Genomic DNA, 27,771 nt, shown 5'->3' on the forward strand with positions numbered 1-27,771 from the left:
AGACAAAAATTAAACAGCACAGGGGATACTGAAGCCATCCAGGTGCTCTCCGGAGCGATCGCTGAACTGCTGGAGCGTTTTAGTAGTGTCCATGAAGACCTCAAAGCTATGAGACAGAATTCTGACTGGGCAGACATAGTAGCTTTCAAACTCATCCTCCAAATAAGAGAAGCCATGCTTAAAGCTCATTTAATGCCAGCACCTACAAGCTTTCAGACAACACTGGGCCATTTTCTTGCCGTTCTGAACTATGCTATCTTCTCATCAGAGAGTGTACACAAGTGCTGGGTGGATAATGTCAATCTAACACTTCCTTTCACCCACTATGAAGGGATTTCTTTTCTCATCCCATTCCTGGGCTCAGATGATTCTGTATCCATTGAAACCTTGGTAAAGGGACTGGGTTATGTGCAGAGCTGCCTACTGCAGAAGGGACAGGAAAAGCTCATCAAGAAATCTAAAGAAATCCTGTCCACAACGAGCCTTAAGATCAGCCTGCTAGTGATAGCCTGCCTCATTTATCCCATAATCCTGCTGTCCTTCAAGCAAATGACAGATTGGATACACAATTATGCCAGGAACCTCAAGGAAAAGACAGAGGACTTGAAAAGGGAGAGGCGGTTAGCTGAGGACCTCTTACACCAGATGTTGCCAAAATCTGTAGCCAAGCAGCTAAGGAAACACCAAAAAGTTGAGGCAGAAAACTATGATCAGGTTAGCAAATGGAAAGGGTGCTGTCACCAAGGAGAAAAAAAGTACTCACCTAAAAAAGCACCTACCTTGCCCCTGGTTTGGGGTACCTGGTTTTGCACCCATAGTTGAGTCTGGATGGAATTCCAAATGTTCGTGCTGGGTTCTGGGAAGAGCAGTGCAATGTGCCATGAAGCACTGAGGCTGAAGGAAGAGCTGCAATTTCCAGAAATGCAGCTTTAGATGTCAAAGATCCCATGTGGGCAAGTTGTCTTCTTAGGGTTTAAGAGCCTATGCATGAGAGCCAGCCAGCATCATTAGACCACGAGCCCATAGGAGCAAGAACTGAGTTTCCTTCTTGTAAAATGGGAAGAATCCCCCAAAAAATCCCAAACCCCAAAGCAGGACAGAGCCTGTCTGTACTTGTCAGTACAATTCCATGAACATCACTGAAAGGAGAGCACAGGACTTAAGGAAGGATGAGAGGGATGGATGATTTGGCCTCAGCTGAGCCTGTGGCCAGAAAAACAAGGGCAGAGTTTGGCCAGCCACCCATTCTTGCAGCTCTGCCTCACAGCGTGCAGGCTGCTGTGGGTGCTGAGGCTAGCAGCCCCGCTGCACAGCCCACAGCCAAAATCCTCCCACCACAGCAATTCCAGCCCTAGTCACTCTTTTTAACCCTGGGCACTCTGTTACTCTCAGCTGCCACACACAATTCATGTGTGTTTGCATGTAATTCCTAGGGGTCATTATCCAATCAGGAATCTGTAATTGCACAATTAGTTGTAATTCCCAATCGCCAGGACATCAAAAGTAGCTGAACCAAGGCAGGGGGTGGAAAGGTGGCTCTTCTGGAGTAATTGGTATTACCAAGAATGAATAAAAGAAGAATTTTCATTTAAGCACTGACAAAGTTCAGGCAGCAGAGAAAAGAAACAATTCTTTGCCAACAGCTGTAACACACATTTGCCACCCTCAGTTCAGTTATGTTTTCTGTAGTTCTTTTATAAACATGACAATTTCTTTTAAAGTGAGTTTCTCTGTTAAATTATTTGATCATAACAAAAATAAACATCCTTTGAAGAACAGTAGAACCCAGTTAGTGTCTCCTAATTCAACAAGAGCAGAGACAGCACTTGAGTTTTTATTTCAGTTTGTTCAGATTCCTACTTTTAATCTCTGGAAAAGGAAAATCAGGCCCTCCTTCCCTAAGAAGTCTGCTGATCACTGCTCACAAGATTGAAAGCATTTGACTTTCAGTGTCCCATCTAGCACAAGGTATTCAGAGAAGTACAGATGATAACTTTGGAGATAAATATAATTTTATCTGTCAAATTAACAGAGAACAATTCAGAGCCAGAGCTTGTTGGTGTGGCTTTGTATCTATTCCACTCAGCAACAGTGGTTCTAGGTGCAGCCTGAGCCTGTGGCTGTTCTGCTCAGAACTTCCCAAACTCCCAAACTCTTCCAGGCTTTGCTGCTGTCCCCTGGAGACCCCAGCTTCATACTTTCCTTCTCCCTGTGACAGGTGACCATCTTTTTCTCAGACATCGTGGGGTTCACAAGCATTGCTGCCTCCTGTACTCCCTTGCAAGTTGTTGAGATGCTCAACAACCTGTACATCTGCTTTGACAGCAGGATCGAGTCTTATGATGTTTACAAGGTGAGTACAAACCTGCAGGCAGGGAACCTGGAAGGTGCTGGAATCTTCCATGCTTTGTTTCCTAGCAAATACCAAATCCATCAGGTCAGCTGGCCAAAAGCCAGGAAATCCAAGACCTGCTGTCACCACAGCCCGGCAAGTGGTGGCCAGCTGAGGTTTGTTTCAAAAGCAGATCAGAACAAAAGCTTGGTGCCTGCTACCCAGTGACATGCAACCCTTCCCCTTCAGGTAGAAACCATTGGTGATGCCTACATGGTGGTGAGTGGCCTGCCAGAGAGGAATGGCACCAAACATGCTGATGAGATTGCCAAAATGTCTCTGGATCTGGTGGCAGCGGTGCGTCAGGTGGTGATCCCTCACATGCCAACGGGCAGACTGCAGCTACGGGCTGGGATACACACAGGTATGTGGGCTGAGGTGGTGGCATGAGAAGAAGAGGAAAGGACACAGCCTAATAGCTTGAGGAGAAAAGAAATCTGCAGCTCTCTGCCAGCCACTGACTCTCTGCAGGTCCCTGGGCTGAGCAGTTCCCCCAGTTCCAGCAGTAACTGTGGGGTGAAAGGACTTCTTCTTGCGTCAGAGTGGAAAGGGCTGTGAAACAATTTCATGTTGGCAAAGCACATCTTCCTCTGGTATCAGCACCATTAACTAACCAAATCTTGACTTCTCTCCTTATGCAAACACTGTGCAGCCAGGTCCTACATGCCCTGAATACTCCCAATCCCCATCACTCTCCAAGGATCCAGGGTGATTAGCAAAGGTGTCTGTGTTTGCCATCTTCCTGCCCTTCTCCCATTTGTTTCTTATTGGGGTCTCTCTGCCTTGTGTTTCCTCAGGACCCTGTGTAGCTGGAGTTGTAGGGTACAAAATGCCTCGGTACTGCCTCTTTGGGGACACGGTGAACACAGCCTCTCGCATGGAGTCCACCAGCTCACGTAAGTGACTCAGACAACCTGAGTGTTCCTCACGCACAGGTTGGGCTCCCACCTGCCCTCTGTGTCTCTTCAGCACTGCAGTGAGAGGAGAACCCCTAATACCCCCTCACTTGGGCACAGCCCAGTGCGAAATAAGGTTTGTACAGGAGAAGGAGCATTCTCTGTAGCACATCCCAGGCTAGAGAACTAATTGCCATAGATGTAAAGAACCAGCACATGCATGACATGCAGTCCCCACCATCCCTGCACATACTAGTTATCAGATAAGCAAGAGAAACAAGAAGTGTATTAACATGGGTGAGTAGAGTCACATCCCCTGTGCCATTTCTGGAATGTGACTGGAAAGAAGAGGAGAATGAGGGTGACAAAAGCCAAATGGTCCAAGGCAAGCAGAGTTTATGTTAAGGACTTTAACCCAAAGGCATTAGGTAGAAACATCATGACTACATAAGAGGGCAGCACGTGTTTTGTTGGTCCACCCTTTTATGCTGCCTTTGCCACCAGCACCCCTGATGCTTAGTGCTGTACAATGCCATGGTGCAGAGACAGTGAGTGCAGCATTGCACGGCCATGGCACAGGTCAGTTACACATCTGACCTGCTGCTGTGTTTTAGCTGACATCTCCATACAGCCTCAGAGACCTCAACCAACACTGAAGGTATCTTTGTGGTTCTTCCTCAACCTGACGTGTTCCAAAGGGGAGGTGACAGCACCAGGCTGATAAATGCAGGAAGGGTGGTGTGTGGTCTCTGGGAACAGGGGGATCACTCATTCCTAATGCTCTGTTCTGAATCCTAGCGCAGAAGATCCATATCAGTTCTGCTACATATAATGCCCTTCTCACAGATGATGCGTACAAAATTGAACCCAGAGGAGAAATTGAAGTCAAGGTAACATCTTGTCTGTAACTCTGCAACTGTAAGGGAGTTTAATAAGACAGGAAGGAGGATGATAGATTTGGCCATTGCTTTTCTGTGAATTGCAAGTCAATTTTTAACTGTGGCTCCAAGGTTCTTTTGCTAATTCAGTTGGAAGTGGCTATACATTGCTCCTAATCAATGCAAAAGTGTTGCTGTGTGCTTTGAAATAGAGTTGCTACATCTGCATGGAACCACACAGCTAGAGGTGAAGCTGCTAGGACTCAGTTACAAAGGTGTAAGGCTGATTTTAAACCCTTAGCAACACAGCCAGTGAGCAGCAAGACCTTCTTCTGAAGAACTATTAGCACTCAAACTGCAAATAGGTTACAATTCTTTTCCAAAACAGCAGCCACTTATGAGAGGAGTGATAACAAATCCAGTTGTGGTGGTTCAGCTCCAAGCAGTGCCTGGGGCTCGCTCACTCCCAGAGGAGAAACAGACAGAGCCTCTGTGGGGTGGGATAAGGACAGTTACTGACAAAAGCACCATGAAAGGAGAGCAGTAACAGCCCGCAGTGAATTTCACTCACACCCAGTGGTAACACAGAATACCTCACTGATCCAATGGTAACACAGAGTACTGACTGAGGACTGACTCAAGCACTGGGATTGCCCTGGAGGCACCCAGGAGCACCCCTCCCCAACCAGCCCATTCTATGGGAGTGATGTCAGGTGCTGTGGAAACAGCCCAGGGTAACTGGCTGCGTGGGGAGATGAACTCTGGTCTGGCCAGAGCCAGGACAACAGTGCAGACAGTAGCTCTGGACATTTTTGTCTGCTCTGCTCTGTACCCCATGAGAATAGCTGGTTTCTGCTCTCTCCTTTTTCTTGTCCCAGGGCAAAGGGAAAATGAAAACCTACTGGCTTCTTGGTAACAAGAACTACAGTGTCCAAAATGACAGCCTGGTGTGTCACTGGAATCCAGCAGTCTCCAAGAAAAAGAAGATGGAAAGCAGCCAGGGATCTGTCCAACAAGTAAGGAGATGAACTTTTAGCAGGCTGAGACTTGCTAGATAACGAGCTGTTCACTAAGGGCCAAGACACATAGAACTTGCATGTTTGTCCTGCAAGTAGAGGGCTCTGACATGTGTTTCCCCCCATCAACAGCATAGTGAGAGCACTGTGAGAGCAGCACCAGCTGAACAGAGACCTCCAACACCCCAGGAGGAGTTGAGCCCTGACAAACACATTCAAGGGAGCTCCAGACCAGCCTGGACCCCTGAGAGTACCACCCAAGGCAAGGGCCAGAAGCAGAGGAATGGCTTTCATCAGTGCTCCCACCAGAGCCTCCGGGAGAACCACACTTCTCCAGGCTGGCCTACTTTGGGAGAAGGTGACAAAGATGCCAGTTTGGAACACACAGCACTGCTTGGAGACCACCTGCCTAAGGCAATGCAGAAAAATGAGCTTCTCCCAGGTTTTGTAGGTGAGATATGACAGGATACAAAGCGACAGGACTGCCCCCCCTCCCCCAATCTAATTTAAATAACATTCTCCTGTTGTTCTTAGCCACAATTCACATTTTTTACTAGCATGTTTACTTGGCAACCTAAACCACCAACAGAAGTAGTTCCATCAGGAGCACAAGTGGTAGGCAGATGTACAGTAATGTGACTCCTTTCAGTCCAGCAAAGCTATTCTAGATTTGTAGGTGACACAGAACCTAGCCCAAGTCCAGGCATCGTGAGGTCACTTTCAGAACCTCAGCCAGCTTATTTCAAGCAAGCCTGTATACCTCTCCTGTAAACTACCACTTGCAAGGCACATGTCACTGTAGATAGTAAAAGAGGGAGTAGCAAGACCCTGATGGAGAAGAGGTTAATAACTCTTTTTCATCATTATTTCAGAGATACAAAGAAAGTGAGAACAATATTAAATGACATCTATTAAATCTCTGCAGCACTTTGTCTTTCTATCTCTTCCCCATACGTGTATTTTTTGCCTTATCAAGTCACCAAGGGAGCTGATGGTGAGACAAAGATGCAGCCTAGCTGGATGGAAAACATTAGAAGGACAAGCTGCTTCTCCCATCAAATTGTAATGTGCTTTGCTTTCCTTACTGGAGGAAAAGATGCCTCTGCAGTGATGAGCAGAGCATAGTAAATTCCTCCTCTGTGTATGACTCAGAGAAATCAAAGCAAATTGAATTACTTCCTGATGTTGACAATTAGTAACTCTACACAGAGTTCAATTTGTTTGTAAGTGGGTTGCACATATCATTAACCTACCCTGCTAGCCACATTCTTTGAGCAATTCCAGAGTGAGAGAACGATTCTGATGGGAACAGAAGCACAAGTGTTGGGGAGGGAGCTTAGCCTGTCTCCTCTCCCCATCAACAGGTTCAGGCAGAGCATTACTACTGCATAAGAGAAAGACCTTAGCAGATGATGGCTGGTTTTGAGGAAGGTGAGGCAGTGCTTAATGCTTGCAAAAGGCAACAAAAATAAAAGTAGGTATTTAAGAGATAGTCAGGTTTGGAAATCTGCAATCATCTTTGGTGTTTTGTTTTCTTCTATAATAAAATTAGCATTGTGAGTTTCAAAGGAAGCTGGTTGGTTCTCTCTAGTAAGAACAGGAATCCTCCTATTAGTTGTCTCCTTACAGAGTGGAAGCCAAGACCTGTGACTTTCAGGCAGCTTGAGGAAGTTGCTGTAGGAATCTACAGTCTGTGTAGACCCCAGAGCTGCTCTGTGTAGCTCTCAAGGGCTGGGGGTCTCTGAAGGTCAGCTAAAGAATTATTGAGGCTTGCAGATAAGGAAAAGCTGGAGGCTGAAATAGTCATGGTAAATGCAATATAGATGTTTCTACATGAAAAAGAATGAACCCCAGAACTAACTCTATCACTACTGTCTTATGAATCAAGCTCATGTGTTGTTTTAAAAATATATTCACCAGTTCAAGCAAGAATTACTTCAGTGGTTCAGCTCACATGGGGCTGTGCTTCAGTCATCACAACTTATAAACACCTAACCAGGTATTTTGCCCACCTCAAACACAACCTCCCTCCTTCCTACCTTCCCAGAGCTCAGAAATTTTCTGTTTACATGGATACAAATACAATTTCATTTCTGTCTAAAGAAATCTGCAAGCAGGGGGTTGAGATTTCCCCATTCAGGTAGATGATAAGTTGCTCTGATACTTTCACACCAAAGAAAACAAACGTGAAATCACCACAAACTGCAGCACAGAAAGCCACAAGGAATACAAATCAAGAGTTAAAAAACCCACCCCTCTGGAAAGGTCAGCCTCCTGAAACCAAAGGCTGTGTTTTCCTTTTAAATGCTTGGTGATGGTGTTACTGGACAGGTGTGGAAGCTGCACAGGCATGCTGGAACAGCCTTAGGTGTCCTGGTAGATGACAGGGTGGCCATGAGCCAGCAGTGTGCCCTGGGGGCATCAAGAGGAGTGTGGCCAGCAGGTCACAGGAGGGGATCCTCCCCCTCTGCTCTGCCCTGGTCAGGCCCCACCTGGAGTGTTGTGTCCAGTTCTGGGCTCCCTGGGATAAAAAAGACAGGGATCTCCTGGAGAGAGTCCAGAGGGGCTACGGGGATGATGAAGGGCCTGGAGCATCTCCCCTGTGAGGAAAGGCTGAGTGAGCTGGGGCTGTTCAGCCTGGAGAGAAGAAGACTAAGGGGGGACCTGATTAATGTTTATCAATATCTGAAGGATGGGATGCAGGGGAAATGGGCAGCCCCTTTTCAGTGTCTGTGGGGACAGGACAAGGGGCAATGGCTGCAAGTTGGAGCACAGGGAATTCCACAGCAACCTGGGGAAGAACTTTTCCCCAGTGAGGGTGAGGGAGCCCTGGGACACGCTGCCCAGGGGGTGTGGAGTCTCCATCTCTGGAGAGATTCCAGCCCCGTCTGGACGCCGCCCTGAGCAATATGAGCTGGGGAGCTGCTTTGGCAGGGGGTTGGACCCCATGAGCTCTCCAGGTCCCTTCCAACCCCTGGGATTCTGTGACACACACAGTCCCATGGATTCACAAGTACATCTATAAACCTCAGCTGATGCCCAATACAGGTACTGAAAGGCTGGAATCCTTCCCTCTGGTTCCTGTCAGTACTCAGTGAAAGGGATCAAATGTGTGTGTGGGGGGGAAACACAAACAAGAAAGGGGGGACAGATAAAAGATGCTGAAGAGCCATGACTTTCAAGTCAGCAAAGGAAAATGCCTCAGGTGCACATATCCCCTCACAAGCGGGCATGAAAGGAACACCATCAGGGAGAGGGAGAGGGACAGCTGGGTACCGCTGAGCACTGGGAGCCACAGCAGCCCCACGCTGTCTCTAATTGTTATGAAAATCCTGGGTCAAGATCAGAGGCAGTTTATTTGCATGGAAAATTGAGCCTGTTCTGATCTTCATCTCTTCAGAGCCTTCAGTGTGGATTTTTAATTTAGAAAATAGCAGAAAATGAGCCTGTGTGCTTGATGATAGAGGGCAATTAGTATTTATTAATGAAAAATGCTTTGGTTCAACTCTGAACAATCCCCCCTCCAGAAACGAAGTGCTGAACTGCTTTCTATGCAGATGGCTCCTGCTTTGATACAGTGACTTGGTTTCCAAAGGTTTCTGGGTTGTCTAAGCCTAACATACAACAAGGCTTGGCATGGATGAAGGCTGAGGCTGCACCAGCTTGGCTGGTACTAACTCTGAGACTAACTTTTGGGAAGATGGAACTTTTTCTGGACTGAAAACCTGGATCTGGGCCAGACTAGCACAAAATCTCAAGTTTACTCTCTGATGGGGTAGTGGATTTTAACCCAGTGGAAGACACATAGATATACCTTTGATTAGACAAAGCCTGGTGTGGTAGGAACAGTTTCCATTTTTGAGTTTGACTTGCAAGGTCTCTTTCTCCAGAGCCTTCCCTGAGTATCACTCAAAGGTTACACCTCATTTCCACAAAGGGAGTTTTGGATTGTTGTAGCTAAACTCATACTGCTGCAATACATGGGATGCAGAGCCTGGACAATAAGCTGTCCTGGTCCTCTCAGCAGATCTCTCTGCTTCTCCTCTCAGCCAGGCTGCTCACATTTGAGCTGTCACAAGGCCAGGAGGGCAAGGCAGAACGCTTCTGACCATTTCTTCTGCAGCTCAGCACTTCCCCAGCCTGAGCACCAGGTGTCATTACAGCCCCACGGTCCTTAAAGCATCTTTTGGGCTGCCAAGAGAGGCCCGGGCTCCTGTGCCACACAAGCTTTGTTAGGAGCACTGAGAGGAGCCGGGAATGTCACAGCAATTTCCTCGAGATGGAGAAGGACAGAGAAGCCAGAAGGGCAAAACAAGTCTTTTAAGACAAGGCATTAAATAGGAATCTACCCTTAAAACCAGAGAGCAGCCAAAAAGGGAAGCATGTTACTAAGGTGAAATAGAAAACAGAATACATCCTGGAGTATCTGTCAGCTTCTGGCTGGTCCTGGTTCCCAAATGCACTCTGGCAGTGGGTGTTCCCAACTCTCACATACTCCAGGACAGCTGGGATGGTCTCTATGCACCAGGTGCAAGCATAGAAGCCCCCCCAAAAAAACCCAAACCAAAAAATCAAACCCTACAAACCAAAACAACAACATCATCATCTTGATTCTGCTAACAACATGTTCAATAACCCCCCAGTAAGTTACCTAACCTGTGGTCTCTGCACTGCTTTTCAGAGCATTAAGGGCTTGTTATTAAAGATGTATCAAAATGAGAAGGGGAAACATAGACCCATAAATCACAGAATGCTTTGGGTTGGAAAGGGTCTCAAAGATCATCTAATTCCAACCACCTGCCATGGGCTGGGACACCCTCACTAGACCAAGTTACCCAAAGCCTCATCCAACCCAGCCTTGAACACCTGCAGGGATGGGGCATCCACACCCTCTCTGGGCATCCTGTGTGCCTCATGAATCTCAGAGTGAAGAAAACACAATCAGCTCATTGAAATGAATCAGTTTGATGAAGTTCTTCCCAGTGATGTTTCAGAGATCCTGGATGATACTGCTAGAAAGCAAAAGCTGCCCCAGACTGTGCAGTAGTTGAGGTGACTCAGGTACCCACCCAGACTGGAGAAGTCCTGTCCCCACATCCCTTCTCCCCTTCCATTAATGTGCTGGCATCCACCCAGGCCCTGCTGGGATGCTCAGCACACAAAGCCCTACTGCCACTTTTGTTCCCACCCATTACAGCTCAGCAGGAGCCAGGTGCCAAGAGTTTGGCCTTTAGAGCCTTCAGGAACAGCAACCACTTTGCACTGACCTTCTGTGAGCCAAGAGTATTTTTAGGCTTCAGCTGAATGATGGCAAGCTGGGAAGCTCCCTGGCTAATAGTCACACCCTGCAGAGGCCAGGCCACATACTCAGTGACCCTGGCAAACGCCAGGGTAACAACCTCAGGGGCTACTGTGCTTTCTGCCTCAGGTGCCTGCTTTCAGCCCTGCACAGAAAAGGCCCCACAGGAGCCAGCTGGATCCCCAAGGGCTTTTTGCCTTTTCCTATTTATTCTTCAGGACATGGTAGGTTGGAGACTGCAGGGAGTCCATTAACTGATCAACTGACCTGCAGATACAAGGAGCTGCTTAATTAGCAGGTCTAAAGAAACATAAGGGGGGTATGTGTCACTCCCAAGAGAGAGACATAAAGACAACAGCTGCCTGAAAACACTTTTTCCCTTCTTATTTAGAGAGTTCATTAAAGGCATAGCTTTTTACTCACTGCTAATTAAACCCAGCAGTTCAGGCTTGCATTGATCCTTCTGTACAAGATCTCACAAGCTCCTGGAAACAGCAAAAAGCAGGAGCATAACCCCCCCAGTGATTTTGTGGAGTTTGTGCTCCTTGTCCTCATCTCATGGTAACTCCTAACCCTTCTATAAGCACTTCTCACTTGTTCTCAGAGCAGGTCACTGTGCTTGCCCTTCAAGTACAGCACAGACACGAGCTGACTTTGCTGTGGGATCAGAACCACACTTCATGACTCCTAGGCCAGTGCCCATGTAGTTAGGCCCCAAAAAGAAAGGATGCTGACTACAGCAATTGTCCTAGGCAAATCCCAAAGCACACTAACTCCGTCACTACACTCCTAAATGTCATACCTGGCTGCTACCAGCCCAGAAAACACGTTCTTTCTATTGCAAAGTTCTAAAACTACAGAACAACTCATCCACGTTGGACCAGATCCATACAAGTTTGCAATGTGCCATCACCTGAGTTTCCACCTCTCTGGAACATTCCTGTCCTCACTCAGCTCAGTACTAACAGCAGCAGCATTCCCCCCACTGTGCTGCTCAGTATTTCTTACTGCCCAAATTTAGGCTGACAGAGGCCTTAGCTGGGGACCTTAAGGACTTGGGATTTTGTTTTTAAACCCTCAAGAACATGCACAAGGCAGGACACAGTCAGAGTCTATTTCGGGAAGGTGTTTGTGGCAGGCAGGCTAAAATTAGACCATTTGTTCCTAAAAAGACTGTGTAGAACGACAAGGATTTGGCAAGAGGCTCTTCAGTTGGGAATGTGACACAGGAAGCGCCTCCGCGGCTGCTGGCAGTGATGTCACCCGGCTGCCCAGCGGTGCGGCGCTGCGGGGCCCTGGGAAGCTCCGAGAGCCAGCACTGGAACTTGTTCAAGCCACTCTGTATCTGCAGGCGGCTGAGTGCAGAGCGGGGCGCGAGGCCGAAGTGTCGACAGGCCCCGCCGCTTACCGCTCCCCGATAAGGGAATCTCTAGCCCTAACAGAGAACTGTTATTCTTGCACTATTTGTGATGGGCTCTTCAGCCAAGTATCAGTCCCCTCTTCCTGTCATGCCCCCCCCCCTCCTCTTGCTGCTCCAGAAATTCCTGCCTTCTGAACTTTCTGCCTTCCACACATGGCTTGCCAACACTTGCTCATAGCAGCCTGGGCTGGCGGGATCATTAGGGAACAAATCGGCGGGCACCGGGCCTAGAAGCTCGGCCTGGAGGGACAGGACATTTTGTTGTCTCAATGAAGGGGCCTGCTTTGAAGCTAAGTTATGGGGCACCAAATCAAGCTCACAGACTTGTCTAAGTAGGGATCTGTTCTGAGGTTTAACGTACAGTAGGATAATGATTAGGGATGTGCAAAAAATAGCTCTGGAAAGACACGGTGTTACAGTTTGGGGGTATAGAAGTTTGAAATGCAGCCTCCCTCCTCCAGTAGAAGCTTTCTGAGGCAATTACTGAGTATCTGCAAAAGCCTTCATTCATCCTTGCCTCTCTGATTGCAAAGCTCCACAGACAACAACCCAGCTTCCTAAGCTCCCATGAAACAGGGGAGCATCATACACATTTCATGCAAGGGGGGAATATGAACAGTTGCTTAGGCTGCCGACAGCATCATGAAGGTGATGCACGTTGCCACTTCCTGAAGCAATACTTCAATCACAGGCCAATCCTGTATCCTGCACCATTACAGAATAAAAGACCCCAAAGCAGCTAAGCCTGAGTCTAAATCCTCCTGCTTTCAATGCTTGACACAAGGAAACAAGGAGCCACAACCACAGAGGGAGCCTTTTCAAGGCCAGGTTGGATGGGGCCCTGGGCAACCTTGTGTAGCTCCAGGCCTGGAGGTTGGTGGCCCTGCCTGTGGCAGGGGGGTTGGAGCTCTGTGATCCTTGGGGGCCCTTCCAACCCAGACCAGTCTGGGATTCTATGTGCTCTATCAATTCTGAGAGTAGACTATTTACAAAACCAGCAGCAAGCCTGCATGAGATCTGCCATCCAGTCAGGGCTGTTGGACTTCAATGAAGGTTTTGTGTGCTGGGGGCAAAATGCAACTGTCATGGCCCAGCCCAAGGGTTTGTCTGGGCTCTGACTTCAGTGATAAGCCCCATCGCTGTCAGAACCTTGGACCAAGCAAGCCCTCAGCTTTGTAACCCACCGAGCAAGACCTCAGGGATAATTTACCTCACAAACATCCCCTGTCTTTAAAAAAAAACCCCAAAAAAACAAAAACCCCCATCTGACTGATCCCCTTCTGGTTTACATAAATTCAAAACCAGTTGAAACTATGCAGTTTATGAACCAGTGCTTACAATGATTTATTTTTTCAAGACATATTGAATTTTCTGGAAAGTGTAGTTTGCTGCTTTTCCCCTATTACCACTTTTCTTCCCTCAAGACAGCCAGAGCCATTAATTTACACACGTGTCTTTCCTCACAGGTAGTTTTGATGTGTCTGGAGGGAATTATTGTCCTAGCTGCAGTTAGATATTCGGGCCAGAGCTCATTTTAAGATTCCTAAAATTAAAGAAAGGTCAGGTTCAGCAGACCCTAGCTGTTCAAGCACATATCCCCCTTACTTCTCTTTGCCTAAGGGCATTTATTAGCATGTCATCTGCTGGATTCGCACCCTAGTTCACCTCTACCTCTCACAAGCCATCTCTCTGCACTAAAATATCATCATGTGCTAAAGTGTCAAAGATCTCCTGGTTCTATTACACTTGTCAGGTGCATCTGACCTATCTAAGCTAAAGAATGTTGCTGTATCATATCCCTTCTCTCCTCCATTCATTCTTCCCATGGCCAATATTTTAGGCCTTCTTGGTCATTTCCTGATCTGCTCTTGCCTGAGATATGATGTCATGGCTCACAATGGTCTTCACACTTCAACACTTGGCAAAAAATGTGCTGTTATCCTCAGGGAGGTGACATGGTAAAACAAATCCTCTCAGTCAAACAATGCAGAAGTTATGTGAAGAATCTCCAGTGGGCAAGGGACACTCAAAGCATTCCCTGCCTCCCAAGTTTTGTGGTACCTATCAGCTGTACAAAGAGGAGCCATACTAGCACGTTGGATTGAACTAAACACAGTTCAGGGTTTATAGCACAGACCCCTGTTCACAAGATGGGTTTTTTCAAAGATGGGGGTTGAGTGCTCAAATGAAGACCCTTTGAAGGGTTCTGCCTTGTTTCAGAAAGCACTGAAGCACGATTTCCAGGAAGAACTGCATGAAGCATGATTTCCAGGCAGTAAGATACCCAACTCTGACCATGTGGCTGTGTTCTTATCCTGTGTATCCATTACTGCTTACTATTGCATAGCTTTCCCATCCAGCTTTCAAGCAGAGCAGACAGGGACCACCTTTGGTAAGAGAGTAAATGTCTACACAGGAGAAATTCTTCCAAATAGACACCTTCCCTGGATCAACAAAGCTGTGTCATAGATGAGAACAAAGAATTTAACTCTGTACAGGGTGAAAATCCTCCCAAGTCTGGACTGAAACAGAGGGAGAACTGGAGCTGTATCTGTCCAGCTGATCAACGGTGACCAGTCTCATGGATTCTCAATCTGGTTGACAATTACATTAATTTAAGTAGTAACTTTACCTCTCCAGTCAGTGAACAGATGGAACTGTTCAGCTTGGCAACAAAATCCTGTTCAGTTCCCTGTCCACATAAACCCCTTGGAAGTGGGAGTATGATCAACTTACTGTTACAAGGGGCAGTCTCATGGGAGCTGAAGCTAACACCTTATTTCCCTCAGCCTGAAGCTAGGTTTAAACTCTGGTTTTGCACTGATTATTTTGGTTAGCCAAATGATTTTTTTATCCATTGGCAGAGTCCCAAGGGTTTCAGCTTTCTAGCAGCATTAACATTGTTAATGGGTGTGCTTAACACAACTGTCCTGTGTCCCTGTAAATTAATTAAACCCTGTAATTTCAGAATAACTCTGTCCAGCCAGTAGCTATTAAACCCTTGACTCAAAATTAACTTTTACAGAGAGGGAGAGTGTGTGTAAGTCACTTGGAGTGAAACCATTGCTTTCCTCATCATCCCCAGGCAGATTTAACTGCCTTCCCCCAATCTCAATGTCAGCACAAGGGCACACAAAGCAGTGCAGCCCCTAGGGACTCTGTAGATGAAGGCACAGGGCCCAATACCCCTGTGCTGAGGCTTTGTAGCAAGTGACTAGTGGGAAAGGCAGGACCATGGGGTGCCTAATGTGACAGGGAAGGTGTGAATGTGGCGCTGACAGCGGAGTTTATCTCAAGCATGAACACAGGCTCCAGCCCTGTAGCCTGAGCACCTTATCATAGCCTTAGAAGTGTTAGTTTTTGAAACGCTACTCACTCATCTCACTGTGCTGACAAGCAACAGCTAAAATATCCTGCCCCTCTGGACCATGGCCATGCCATCCTCCACCACAAAAGGATGCAGCTATTTACAGAAGCTTGGCAAACACAGGGAGTATTTTCTGGGAAAACAAAGCAGGGTTGTCAAATCAAGAACAGTAGGTGATAAGAGTCACCATAGCTACACTGAATTACTCAGAAAGCAGCTTTGCTAAGCTCTGTGGGAGGCTGCATTCCTCCTGCTGTGGCTCACCCACCCGCGGCAGGAGGAGCTCCCTTCCTAACTGCTGCAGGCTTCCGGGATGGGATTCCTGGCACAACCAGCTGCTTGCCACACTGTGGTATGAAGGATTTGCCTTGTAATCACAGAATCATAGGGGTTGGAAGGGACCTTGAGAGCTCATGGGGTCCAACCCCCCTGCCAAAGCAGCTCCCCAGCTCATATTGCACAGGTGGGTGTCCAGATGGGTCTTTAATATCTCCAGAGATGGAGACTCCACACCCCCTGGGCAGCCTGTCCCAGGGCTCCCTCACCCTCACTGGGGAAAAGTTCTTCCTCGTGTTGTTGCAGAGCTTCCTATGCTCCAACTTGCAGCCATTGCCCCTTGTCCTGTCCCCACAGACACTGAAAAGGGGCTGCCCATTTCCCCCTGCATCCCATCCTTCAGATATTGATAAACATTAACAAGGTCCCCCCTTAGTCGTCTTCTCTCCAGGCTGAACAGCCCCAGCTCACTCAGCCTTTCCTCACAGGGGAGATGCTCCAGGCCCTTCATCATCCCCGTAGCCCCTCTGGACTCTCTCCAGGAGATCCCTGTCTTTTTTATCCCAGGGAGCCCAGAACTGGACACAACACTCCAGGTGGGGCCTGACCAGGGCAGAGCAGAGGGGGAGAATCCCCTCCTGTGACCTGCTGCCCACACTCCTCCTGCTGCCCCCAGGATCCCATTGTGTCTCTCAGCCCCCAGGGCACACTGCTGGCTCATGGCCAACCTGTCATCTACCAGGACCCCCAGGTCTTTGTCCACTGAGCTCTTCTCCAGCAGGTCACCCCCAGCCTGTACTGATTCCAGCAGTAATCCTTGTGAGCAAGCACAGGCACATGCAACCACCCAGTTGTATCTGAACTGATGAGAAGTATTGATGGAGAGGGCTGTGAATATAATCAGGAGCAATAATACACATGTGAATTCTCTGCCAAAGAAAAACCAGGGCAGTTCACCTTCCTGTTCTCAAAAAGCAAGGACCTACCTACAGAAAGTCCACAGATCTGAGGGGTGTTAACAACCAGCTGGGATGCTGCTCTGGGAATACAAAGTTGAGGCTGCGCACAGCGCCGCTCTCCCACGGGCTGAGTAACGTGTCCACAGCGCTCAGCGCAGGACAGGCTTTATGCAATGGCTACATTTTTAGTTAGTGAAGTTATTCTTAGGCTCCCCACCAGTCCATTAGGGGAGGGAGAAGGGAAGTAAACAACTACAGCAACTTCTAGGACAGGTGCCATTTCATTCCTGTAGCTGTTTAGCCATTTCTAGAAATGGCTTCTCCTTCTGCAGGCTCTGTGCTGGCAAGTGGCATGCAGCAATAAATAGCACCATGGGGCAGCGTGACTGCTTGCCCCTTTATTTGGCTTCCTGGCTAGCAAACCTTCTGGATCTGGGGCCTGCAATACAAGGCAGATGTAGAACTGTTGGAGAGGGTTCAGAGGAGGCCATGAAGATGATTAGAGGGCTGGAGCAGCTCCCCTATGGAGAGAGGCTGAGGGAGCTGGGCTGGTTCAGCCTGGAGAAGAGAAGGCTGTGGAGGGACCTCATTGCAGCCTTCCAGTCCCTGAAGGGAGCAGAGAAACAGGAGGGGAATCAGCTTGTTAAAGGGCAGAGACTGGCAGGACAAGGGGGATGGAGTGAAGCTGGAGGAGGGAAGGGTTAGGTGAGATATTAGGGGGAAGTTCTTTGCACAGAGAGTGGTGAGGGGCTGGAACAGGCTGCCCAGAGAGGGGGTGGGTGCCCCAGCCCTGGGGGTGTTCAAGGCCAGGTTGGATGGGGCCCTGGGCAGCCTTGTGTAGCTCCAGGCCTGGAGGTTGGTGTCCCTGCCTGTGGCAGGGGGTTGGAGCTCTGTGATCCTTGGGGTCCCTTCCAACCCAGACCAGTCTGATTCTATGATCAGTGGGCACTGTAACGCTGCTCCCAGCTATTGCAGGATGCTCTGGGTTGCAAAGAGAAACCCAGCAAACTTTACCCCTGACAAAAGGCTGTAAAAGTGTCATCCCCACACCCATAGAAGCTTCCACTCTGCCCAATCCAGTACATACCTAGTGATGGATCTAAACTCAGCCGCCCACCAGAAGACCTGTCACACTGCTGTACACACAAACCTGTATACATCACACATGATCCCTCATATATCACACATATACCACATGCCCACCCAAGACATAACCACTCACATGAGTACATGGCTCTTGCAAAGGAGCCACTCGGCCCCCTCAGGTATGGTATGCACCAAGTTCTTCAGTCAAAGACCTCTCCCAGTGTCTGACCCATTGTGTGGGGTTATTTTAACCCAGAACTTGTTCTAACCGAACTTGGAGGCACGTTCGGTGTTCACCAGAAGAGGTCACACACACCTCATCAACGAGAAAGGCAGCCAGCCTGAAGTAAAGCAGCCAGGTGGGACCTCATGGGAACAACCGTCTGGTTTCACTGGGAAAACCTCTCTCAGCTCAAATCACCTCGGGATATGTAGTCTCCATGCTGCCCGGGAATGGTTCTCTTTGTCCCTGCTGTCAGAGGTTGTGAAGTGCAGAGTAACGTGGCAGTCTTGGTGCTTTCTGTCACTACTTAGCTGCATGCTTGGCTGTACTAACAGTCCTACAGACTGAGGCCTGACCTAGCTCCCACTGCAAGTCCAACCCTTCCCTAGTAAGGCAACAACCACATGCAAACCCATTAGACCTCCACTCAAATACCCAAGGTATTTAATACAGCACAGAAAATTAAAGGCTGATTCCAAACAGTTCAGTGCAAGATCAGCCCAGGCACTGCTGAAAACCAACCTAAAGAGCAGGGGGGAAGCAAGACTGGCTGCTGCAGGACTAGAGACACCTACACAGTTTGAACCCCCATGAAAATCCACACTTTCACTTGCAGTGTGAATTCTTACAACACACCTGTGCAGACATTCCCACCTGTCCAAAACAACTGGGCAGCAAGGGGCTGTTCATCTTGCCAGAGGTGAAGCTTAGCCAAACAGAGTTTCAGGTGAGGTTTTATGGACCATGAGCACTTCTTTAAGCCTCTGCCTCTCACCAGACACCACAGGACTTGTGACCTCTCCAAACACCTCAGCTAGTTTTCCAAGTGTTTCAGCATCTGTTTTACAGGTGTCTCCAAACCCACTGAGTCCTGTTTCAGCTGACCCTACAGCATTTGCCTCGCCTTCAGTCCATGCTTACTTCCCACATTTGTCTAACACAAACCCCCTCCTTTCTCCCCATCATCCTACCATGATTAACTGGAGAATCTTCTCCAATATTACAGCCTGCAAACGCCATCTCTGTTTTTCATACCAGCTCCTCAGCAGTTTTCACATTTCGCCTGCTTTACACTGTTCTAACAATGATTATTTACATCTAGGATCATAGACTGGTCTGGGTTGGAAGGGACCCCAAGGATCACAGAGGTCCAACCCCCCTGCCACAGGCAGGGACACCAACCTCCAAGCCTGGAGCTACACAAGGTTGCCCAGGGCCCCATCCAACCTGGCCTTGAACACCCCCAGGGATGGGGCACCCACCCCCTCTCTGGGCAGCCTGTTCCAGCCCCTCACCACTCTCTCTGCAAAGAACTTCCCCCTAATATCTAATTTAAACCTCCCTTCTTTACCTTTAATCCATCCCCCTTGTCCTGCCAGTCTCTGCCCTTTAACAAGCCCATTCCCGTCCTGTTCCTCTGCTCCCTTCAGGGACTGGGAGGCTGCAATGAGGTCCCCCCACAGCCTTCTCTTCTCCAGGCTGAACCAGCCCAGCTCCCTCAGCCTCTCTCCATAGGGGAGCTGCTCCAGCCCTCTGATCATCTCCGTGGCTCCTCTGACCCCTCTCCACCAGTCCCACATCTTTCCTGTACTGGGGCCCCAGCTCTGGACACAGGACTCCAGCTGGGGCCTCCCCAGGGCAGAGCAGAGAGGGACAATCCCCTCCCTGTCCCCACTGGCCACAGAACTTGATCCATTTCCCTCTTCACTTTTTCCTTGGAGAGCTGAGGGCTCCGTTTGCTGCAGACTGATGAGCCACAGGCAGTGGGGCTCTGGGCTTTAAGTGCCTTGGGAAAAGCAGCTTGAATCTGGATATCGAGAGGATTTACAGCAACATTGATAAGAAACATCAGCAAGACTAGCACAGAGCAATGGCAGGGATCTCTAGCATCAAGCCACACAGCAGGACCACTGAAGCTAAAAATGCCCCCATGCATGAAGAAAAAAGCTCCTTTGGGAGATGACTCATTGAAAAAAGGCCCAGGAACACCCACTAATGAATTCATGGATGCTGCACCTCTCTCCCTAGTGCCATCCAAGTGCCAGCACTGGGGGATAATGAGGGAAAACAGACTGATCTTGGCTGCTACAGGTCAGACACAGAAGTCCCATGTGACTTCTTTGTTTCTAGCCCTGCTGCTGCACAGACCAGAACTGGGCCGACTCCTCTCCCAGCAAGCAGCAGCGAGCCACAGAGACAGCCATTTGGCTAGCACTGAGCACCATCTCCAGCTATCCCATCCCCTCCCTCACTGCCACTTCCCTGCTGGGCTTTATTAGCATCAGCAGAATGTGATAAATGTACCTGACAAGCCTCATATTAAAGTTTGCCATCACAACCCAACGCTCCAGAACAACCTACAGCCTGCTAGGAAATGCCAGCCTGCTGCTCTCCTTGTCCTCAGGTGGCCTAGCCCCCTTCTTGTCCCAAAATACCCCCTCTCCTTGTCCCAAAATACTCCCTCTTCACCCCTATCAAAGGGATTGGAGACCAATAGTGAGAACAGAACAGGGAAATGCAAAATGCATTCCCTGAAACCCCAGGGAAGAGTGGTGACAGCACTGAATCCATCCTCTTACTGGCCCTCACAGTCTCCCAGAACATGCTGCTGGACAGGAAGAGGAGAAGAAACATGTGCACTGGGTCACTATGGGATGGCCAGCCTGCAAGGAAAGTCATTCACTGTCAGGTCACTTCAGTGGGTTTGGTTTAGTCCCCACAGACACCAGGAGACCAGAGCTCCTCCCAGTTCACAGTCCAGCCATCCCTGAGGTAGGGACCACATTCTGCTCCAGCTTGTGCAGGTGCAGACCCAGTGGATACATTCCAGCTTTGCACCAGGCAAGTGAGCTCAGTAGTCCCTGTGCCCAGTCCCTCTTCCACAGGGAGAGCTGCTGCTGCAGAGCCCCTCACACACCCTCCTGCACAGAGCCCCACGGGAAGGCAGTGAAGTGCCAGAAGAACAAGCAGAGCACCAGCTGAGCCTGGGCTCATGATGATGCTGTGCACTGAACCCTGCCTCACCTCAGCCACAAACCACTCAGGAGAGGGCAAGGGAAAGGGGATAACCAGGCAAATGCTTGGATGCCACAGGGAAATGTTAATGTCTCGTAGTGAGCAGCCCTGGGGCCAGCTGCCATCAAGGAGCTGGTGATCCCACCTTGCTGAAAGCCCTACAAACACGTCACTGCTCTTTCAGCCAGCTGTGGCAAAGCCAGGAGATGCTGACCTGAGCAATTGGGAAGGAAGGGGAGGCTGAAAGGGGTCACTGAGGAGGAAGAGGAGGATAATGAGTTACTGCAGCAGTGCTCTAATGGTACCCATCTAAGTGTGCCACACATAGTGACTTCAGAGCACGGCTTCCTCACAGCAGCCTGTAGAGATGAGGCAGATACAATCCCAGAGGAATAACACACCCTAAGCCTACTCTTCTAACAAAAAATAAGATCTCTGCTGGTACAGGGGAAATGTCTGGGTAAGCTAGGCAACAATTTACTGTTGGGGATGAGCAACACTTCCAACCTGCCTTCTTGATACTCCCTTCCACCCTATATGGATGAGTCACTGCACAAATGAACACACATCACTTCAGAAGTGGACATGAAGCTATTTCCTGGCTCCAAAATATTTTCTACTGTCCTCAGGGGTTCCTCCCTTTCTATAGACTGAAGCTTGTTGAAGTCTCCATCTTAACTGCACCATCCCAACAGCAATGTTTGAAATTGAACATTCAGACACTGAGTTTCAACACCACTCTGAGCCCCAAGGAGATCCAGAATGTAAAGCAGAGGCTTTTGCTGGGTGGCTTCTAACTGCCCAGTGCTCTAAATCCTGTTTGAGCCCAGCTGTTGACTAGAGGGACCAAAGCTGTCCTCATTATCCAGGCTGTGCAGCCTTACATGGAGTGTCCTTGTTTTGGGAGGTGGATTATCCTCTTGTTCTGCTGATGGACAGCATCCAGCTGCACAGCACAGAGATGACAGGTGATGACACCAGCTGCAAACCAGAAAATTCCAACTAGATATTAGGAAATCATTTTTTTCTTAAAGATTCCCAGATCTCAACTTGACAAGGCACTGAGCAAGTTAATTTGTTGGCTCTGATTTTACCAACACAGTCATAGATGAGGATTGTGCTACTGTGTATAGTCCCAACAGCTACCAGAGACAATACAGAAGTCCCCCAAAGCTCAAGCTCAAAGACCTTGATGTCAAGAAGATTTATTATCCACATATATGCAGATGTGTAACCAGCCAATCAAACCAACAAAACAACCATGGGCTTTTTCACAGGAGAAGAGACAAGCCTGAAACTCTCCTGCAAAACATAAAACTCCAACCTGGGAAATGAGGATTTAATTTCCCAGGAAGATTCAGATCAAATGTGGTTTTAATCAATATCAACAGCAAATAAATCCCAACACCACAATAACATCACACCTCCCTTCCTGTCACTGAGGGGTGTTCATAAGCCATCTTACCCATTTCTAGAGACACATAAGAATTGTGTCTTAAGCTGATCTGATGGTGAGAAGATGCTGAAAACGTGAAACTTTCTGGCACATCACAGAATTAGTTTTTCCAATCTTTCAGTACCAATAAGACTCTTAACCTCAAAGACCAGATGAGAAGTGCCAGGTGGTCCTTCATTTCCATTTCCTCCAAACACACTCAGCCAAATGGCCTTTAACTTTCTGCTTCACACCTGGGCACAAACCCAAAGGTCAGGATGTGTCACTGTCTACTCAAGAACATTTTCAGTGCTCAGTGGGGCCAAATTTCAAGCCACTACAAAACATGCAGCTTCACACATTAGGTACATCACGGTGACAGAGGAGCCAGGTCAGTGTGCAGGGGGTATAACTTGCTTCCCCTCTCACTTTATACTCTTCACACAATTATTTTTCTCTGGAAGGCAAGGAAAGGTTCAGCATTCAACCCAAGGAACACTGAGCTTTACCCAAGGGAACAGCATGAAGCTGAGCCAGGGGAGGTTTAGGCTGGGTGTCAGGAAGAGGTTCTATAATGAGAGGGGGGTCAGGCAATGGCACAGGATCCCCAGGGAAGGGGTCACAGCCCTAAGCTGAGGGTAAGAAGCATCTGGATGATGCCCTCAGCCCCATGGTCTGACTTCACTGGGCCTGTGTGGAGCCAGGAGTGGGACTCTATAGTCCTTACAGGTCCCTTCCAGCTCAGGAGATTCTCTGGTTCTAAGCAGACACACATGACACCAAGACAGCAGGCTGCAGGGGCACAGACACACAGCAACAGAATCACGCTGCATTGCCCAAGTGTAAAAGGCTCCTTTTAGTTACCATCAGAAGAGAGAACTATTTCCTCCCTCCTCCTCCTCCTGGGAGGATGAAAAAAGATCAGAACCTCAAACCAATCCTTGCACTGGCAGGAACTCAAAAGGTAGACTTGGGAGGGGTTGGAGGAAGGTATAAAGGCTGGTAGCTGGAGACACAGAGCAATGCTGAACTGGAGGGACTTAAGGGGAGGAGGAATCAGAGACACCAAAACATGAAGATGAACCTGAAACTTCTTTTTTGCCCCGGATTCCTTCTGCTGCTTATTGTCAGTCAAAACCAGGCAAGGGCCAGGCCCATTTCCAGCTTGCAGGTAAGTGACTGGCTGCTCAATAGAGCTGAAAGAAGCTGATGCTTCATTAGGACTTCGGCGCTTCCAATTAGCTGTGTTCCTTCCGAGCCCAGCTAAAGCAGGAGGAGACACTCAAAGAGATCATGACAGCAGCAATTAAAAGGAAAATGTTTTTTCTTTTGGGGTAGGAGTAGGGTGTATAGATTTAGGATCATCCTGGGACTGAGTGAAGAAATAAGCTTTTTGAGTAAAAGGGATTTTTCTGGGAGGGCTTCTACCTAGAGCCCCAGCACAGGCACCCGCATGTTTCTCCCCAAAGCCCCATGTTTTAAGCTGAAAAAGGAATTAATGGGCTGTACCTGCATGATCTCCTCCTCAAACCAGCAGTCAGCATGCACTCCCTGCTTGCAAGTGCCAGAGGTAGAACATGAGAAAAAGAGAAAGTGAATGTGTGTGTATTTGTGTGCACAGGAACTAGGAAAAACCCATTTCAGCTACCTGACCTTAGGTGATTCCAAATTTGATGTAACCTCTCAATCTGTAAATATATATATATATATATATATATATATATATAATCCTTGTAGCACCATTTTCAGCATGTCTTCTGTCATTGCATTGCTGCTTTTATTATTCAAAGGCAACAACCACTTTTACTTGTTTCTTATTCAGTCCTGACCAAGCCTCTTTCATCATCTTTCATGATTTATCCCATGCCCCCACTCCAAGAAAGACTTAACTGGCAGTTTGTCAACTCAAAACTACAGAATATGGAAACAGCCTTAGAGAATTCTGAGAGACCATATACAGTGTTAGCTCAGAGCAGCTTGGTGAGCCAGAAGGAACTAAAGATAATCACCATCAGCTTCAGAAATCACTTCAGTACTTTCATCTTTTGATAGATTTTCAAAAATAAGTTTCTCTAAACTTAGCACTGAGCATGGCTTCTACAAAAACAATAACAGAGTTCCCAGAACACATCCTTTATCTCCTCTTCTCCCTCTCCACCATCTACCTTTCCCTTTTTTCAGGGTCTGTCCAAACTGTTAGATGAGGAGGACCTGCAACATCCTCTGCTCTCAGAAGAGAAGGACCGTGAGCAAGATGACATGATCCAGCAAGATGCTGAATCCCAGTGGACCCAAAACACCAGGGACCAGCCTGAGAGCATGTCCATGGGTGACAGTGCTATCCAGAGGTTCTTCAGCGACCTCCTAAGTTTACCCCATAGATACCGAGGCAGAAGCAAAAAGGGCCTCTCCAGGGGCTGTTTTGGTGTCAAGCTGGACAGAATTGGGTCACTGAGTGGACTGGGATGCTAACTGCTTACTATGGTAAGAGAAAACCAGAGGCAGATGGTCTGTGTGTTTGTGGAAGTACTCTGCAGAGCAGGTTTTAGCCAGCTGTAAGGGAAGAGTGTCTTAAAGTAACTCTCCCCTTCCTATCACAAGGAGTTTATTAATTTTTACCTTCCTCCTAATTCACCCTCATCAGATCTATATTTAAAGCTGTGAATGGCACACCTCTGCTTTACCTGCTCTCACTCCTTTCTCCAAGTCAGCTGGATGCATTTCAGCTTGTCACAGAAGCCAGAGCAGGGAGGTTTTCACCAGCTCCCCAGGGATGCTTGTGTCAATCCAAAGAAACTCTGAGCAGAACAGTGGAGCTGAACCTGGCCCTAGAACAGTAAGAAATCAGTTAATTTCCATGCCTGAAATCCTGTCCACTTCTGTTTCTTTTACTTTGTCCTTTGGTTTCTTGACAGGACTGACTTTGATGAGTCAAAAGACCTGTTGCCTTTGGGTGAGATGTTCAGCCTGTATCCACATTGGCTCCACCAATCCATCTCCTGCTTTATGTACTGAGGAAATCACACCCCATCTCTCCTCTTGGCCAACAGAATACACCATTGCTCTCCTGCCTATTTGTATCAGGGTAATAACTTGTGAACATCTCTCTGAAATGTAATTACAACCCCCCCCTTTTTACTGTTTGTGTACTAAAGGTATAAATAAACAAAGCTCATTATGTCATGGATAATAAACTGGTTTCCATAGTTTTGTGAATTTGCTTCAAGTTTTTGTGGCAATTCTTTCCCATATCACTCCTGCAACTGAAACAGTGCTCCAATTTGCTGTTAGACATAGTCCATTAGAATTCAGAAGCATTTCAGAGGGCTGCTTTCTGGTAAAAAGGACTTTTATCCACTCTCCAAAAGAAAATATAATAATTAAAAACCCAAACAAGCCCTTCCTTTTACCAGAACCTTTCTGATGAGTTAAGATATTACTATCTAAACATGAAAGGACCAAGACTGGCATAACCATCTTCACAAAAGTCATCAGAAACCAGGACACAACTGCTCAAGTCTTTGCCCACAATGATTTAAACTGAAAGGGTAGCTGTCTTGGCTGACACCAGCAGCAAGCTGGTACTTTGGATCTGCCACTGACAAAGGAAAACAATTGTTTCTTACTAATACATCTCATCTTGTCAAAAGAGAACCCCAAACCACCAAAGTTCAAGGGCACCCACTGTTCCACAGGCAGCTGCAGACAGGGCAAAGCATTTTTCCAACAAAAAAGTCATGACTACTCCAAAAATGTATCTGGCCAGTTCTATTTTTTAAGCAAATCAAGTACTCGCTGCACGTAACTCTGAACAAATCGGAGAAGAGCTGCCCAGCAAACACCCTGAGCCACAGGAATCCTGTCTGAAGGCCGGTTTGCCAAGGTCACAGCTCTGCTGCCCCAGCACTGAGGGGAGCTGAGCTCTGTGAGCAGCTCCATGGGAATCAGTGAGGCTGGAGCACCCACGCTGATGGCCACAAAGAAAGGCCTACGCACAAAGCAAGGCCCAGCTGCCTGCTCCCAGCCCTCTGCCTGCACTGGGCAGACGGGCTGCACAGTCGTACTCCTCCCATTTTCTGGCCCATAAGACAGATGATCCTGGAAGGAAATATCCTGGTAATAAACCCATTCCCAACAAGACCTTGGGAGATAAACTGCAATATGGAGCACAAGCCGCTAACTCTGGCAGCTCAGCTCTCATTAAGAAAGCCTGTTGGCACCGCGCAGCTAGAGGCCCAGTTTCTGGGCCTGCCTCCATGGCTGAAACATTTGTTTCTGCTCCTTCTAACCACAACTCCCATGGAAGTTGTGCTCCAGTGGCTCCTGGATCACCTTCAGAGCCAAACTAGAGAAAGCTTTGGTCTTCTCATGTTCATTTTCAACATATAGCTTCCACCCTGAAGCCACAGGCTTGCTCTAGGAAGGACGTTGGTACAACAAGCTCATAAACACCTTTCAACACTTAAGAGCTGACTATCTGAGACCAGAAAGCACAGAATGATTTGCTCAAGGAGATACTCTCTCCTTGCAGTCTTTTACCCTTTCAATGTATCTTCCTCATTTAGAAATTACCATTAATTCAACCTAATATGGCTATTCCATCCTCCAGAATGTTTCCCTCCTCTGACCAGTAGTTAGAAGGCTATGAACACAAATCCTGAGCAGAAGATTCAATAACCTATCCTGAAGGTTTCTCCAGTTCACAGCCTTGATCAGGTCTTTTTTACTTACTCTGTTTAAGGTGACTTCGATAACAAAGCAGCAGCATCAGTGAAAATGCTCTGAACAGATCCCACAAGGCAAGGAACAGCCTCATTGCTTCCAGAGGCACCCTAAGCACAAGCTCTCAAACAACAGAACAGACCACACGTGAATGCAGTGCATTCTGTGTTGCCATTCCTAAGCAAAGCAACAAGAAAATGAAGAATTTCACCAGCCAGATGAAGAATTACAGTGGGGATTGGAGGATGAAAGAGCAAATCAGTTTTCAGCATAACTCATGTATCAGTAGACATCCTACACACATCTTATAGCCAACACTGAGATCTGATCAGCCTGAGCAGCCAGACGGAGCCCCAAAGACTGCACAGTAATTCATGGGCAAATTCTCCCAGAGTACTGGAGCTTTGTTGGGCCACATGGATAACATTCTCCCTTCCTTCCATCGTACAAAGAGCTCTGCCCTACATAAACATTAGCAAAAAGATTTCCAACTCTGTCTTCTAACTTAACCCACCTTCACACAGCCAGGAAGAAATCGCTGCTTCTTTTCCCCACCACATACACCAAGAAGCAGGAGATACTTGCAAAAGACTGGCAGGGAGCAGCAAGCTTTCTTAAATAGAGTCCCTCCAGGTACACCAGCCCCAGGGCTGGCCAAGGTGCAACCTATATGGTGGAAAGCCAGTGGGGAGCATCAAGAGGAGTGTGGCCAGCAGGTCACAGAAGGGGATTCTCCTCCTCTGCTCTGGTCAGGCCCCACATGGAGTGTTGTGTCCAGTTCTGGGCT

General features: G+C 48.0%; 1 protein-coding gene across 1 annotated transcript; it reads left to right on the forward strand.

Moving 5' to 3' along the window:
- Window positions 1–23,340: 23,340 nt before the first annotated feature.
- LOC311200364 (C-type natriuretic peptide 1-like) lies at window positions 23,341–24,734 on the forward strand (the record flags this gene model as incomplete). Its single annotated transcript, XM_084274575.1, has 2 exons — window positions 23,341–23,433; window positions 24,444–24,734. The coding sequence occupies 2 exons, from the start codon at window positions 23,341–23,343 to the stop codon at window positions 24,732–24,734; spliced, it is 384 nt and encodes a 127-aa protein (XP_084130701.1).
- Between the last annotated feature and the right edge of the window lie 3,037 nt (window positions 24,735–27,771).

This window comes from Gallinula chloropus (genome assembly GCF_964237585.1).
Source record: "Gallinula chloropus genome assembly, chromosome: 23".
Taxonomy (NCBI): domain Eukaryota; kingdom Metazoa; phylum Chordata; class Aves; order Gruiformes; family Rallidae; genus Gallinula; species Gallinula chloropus.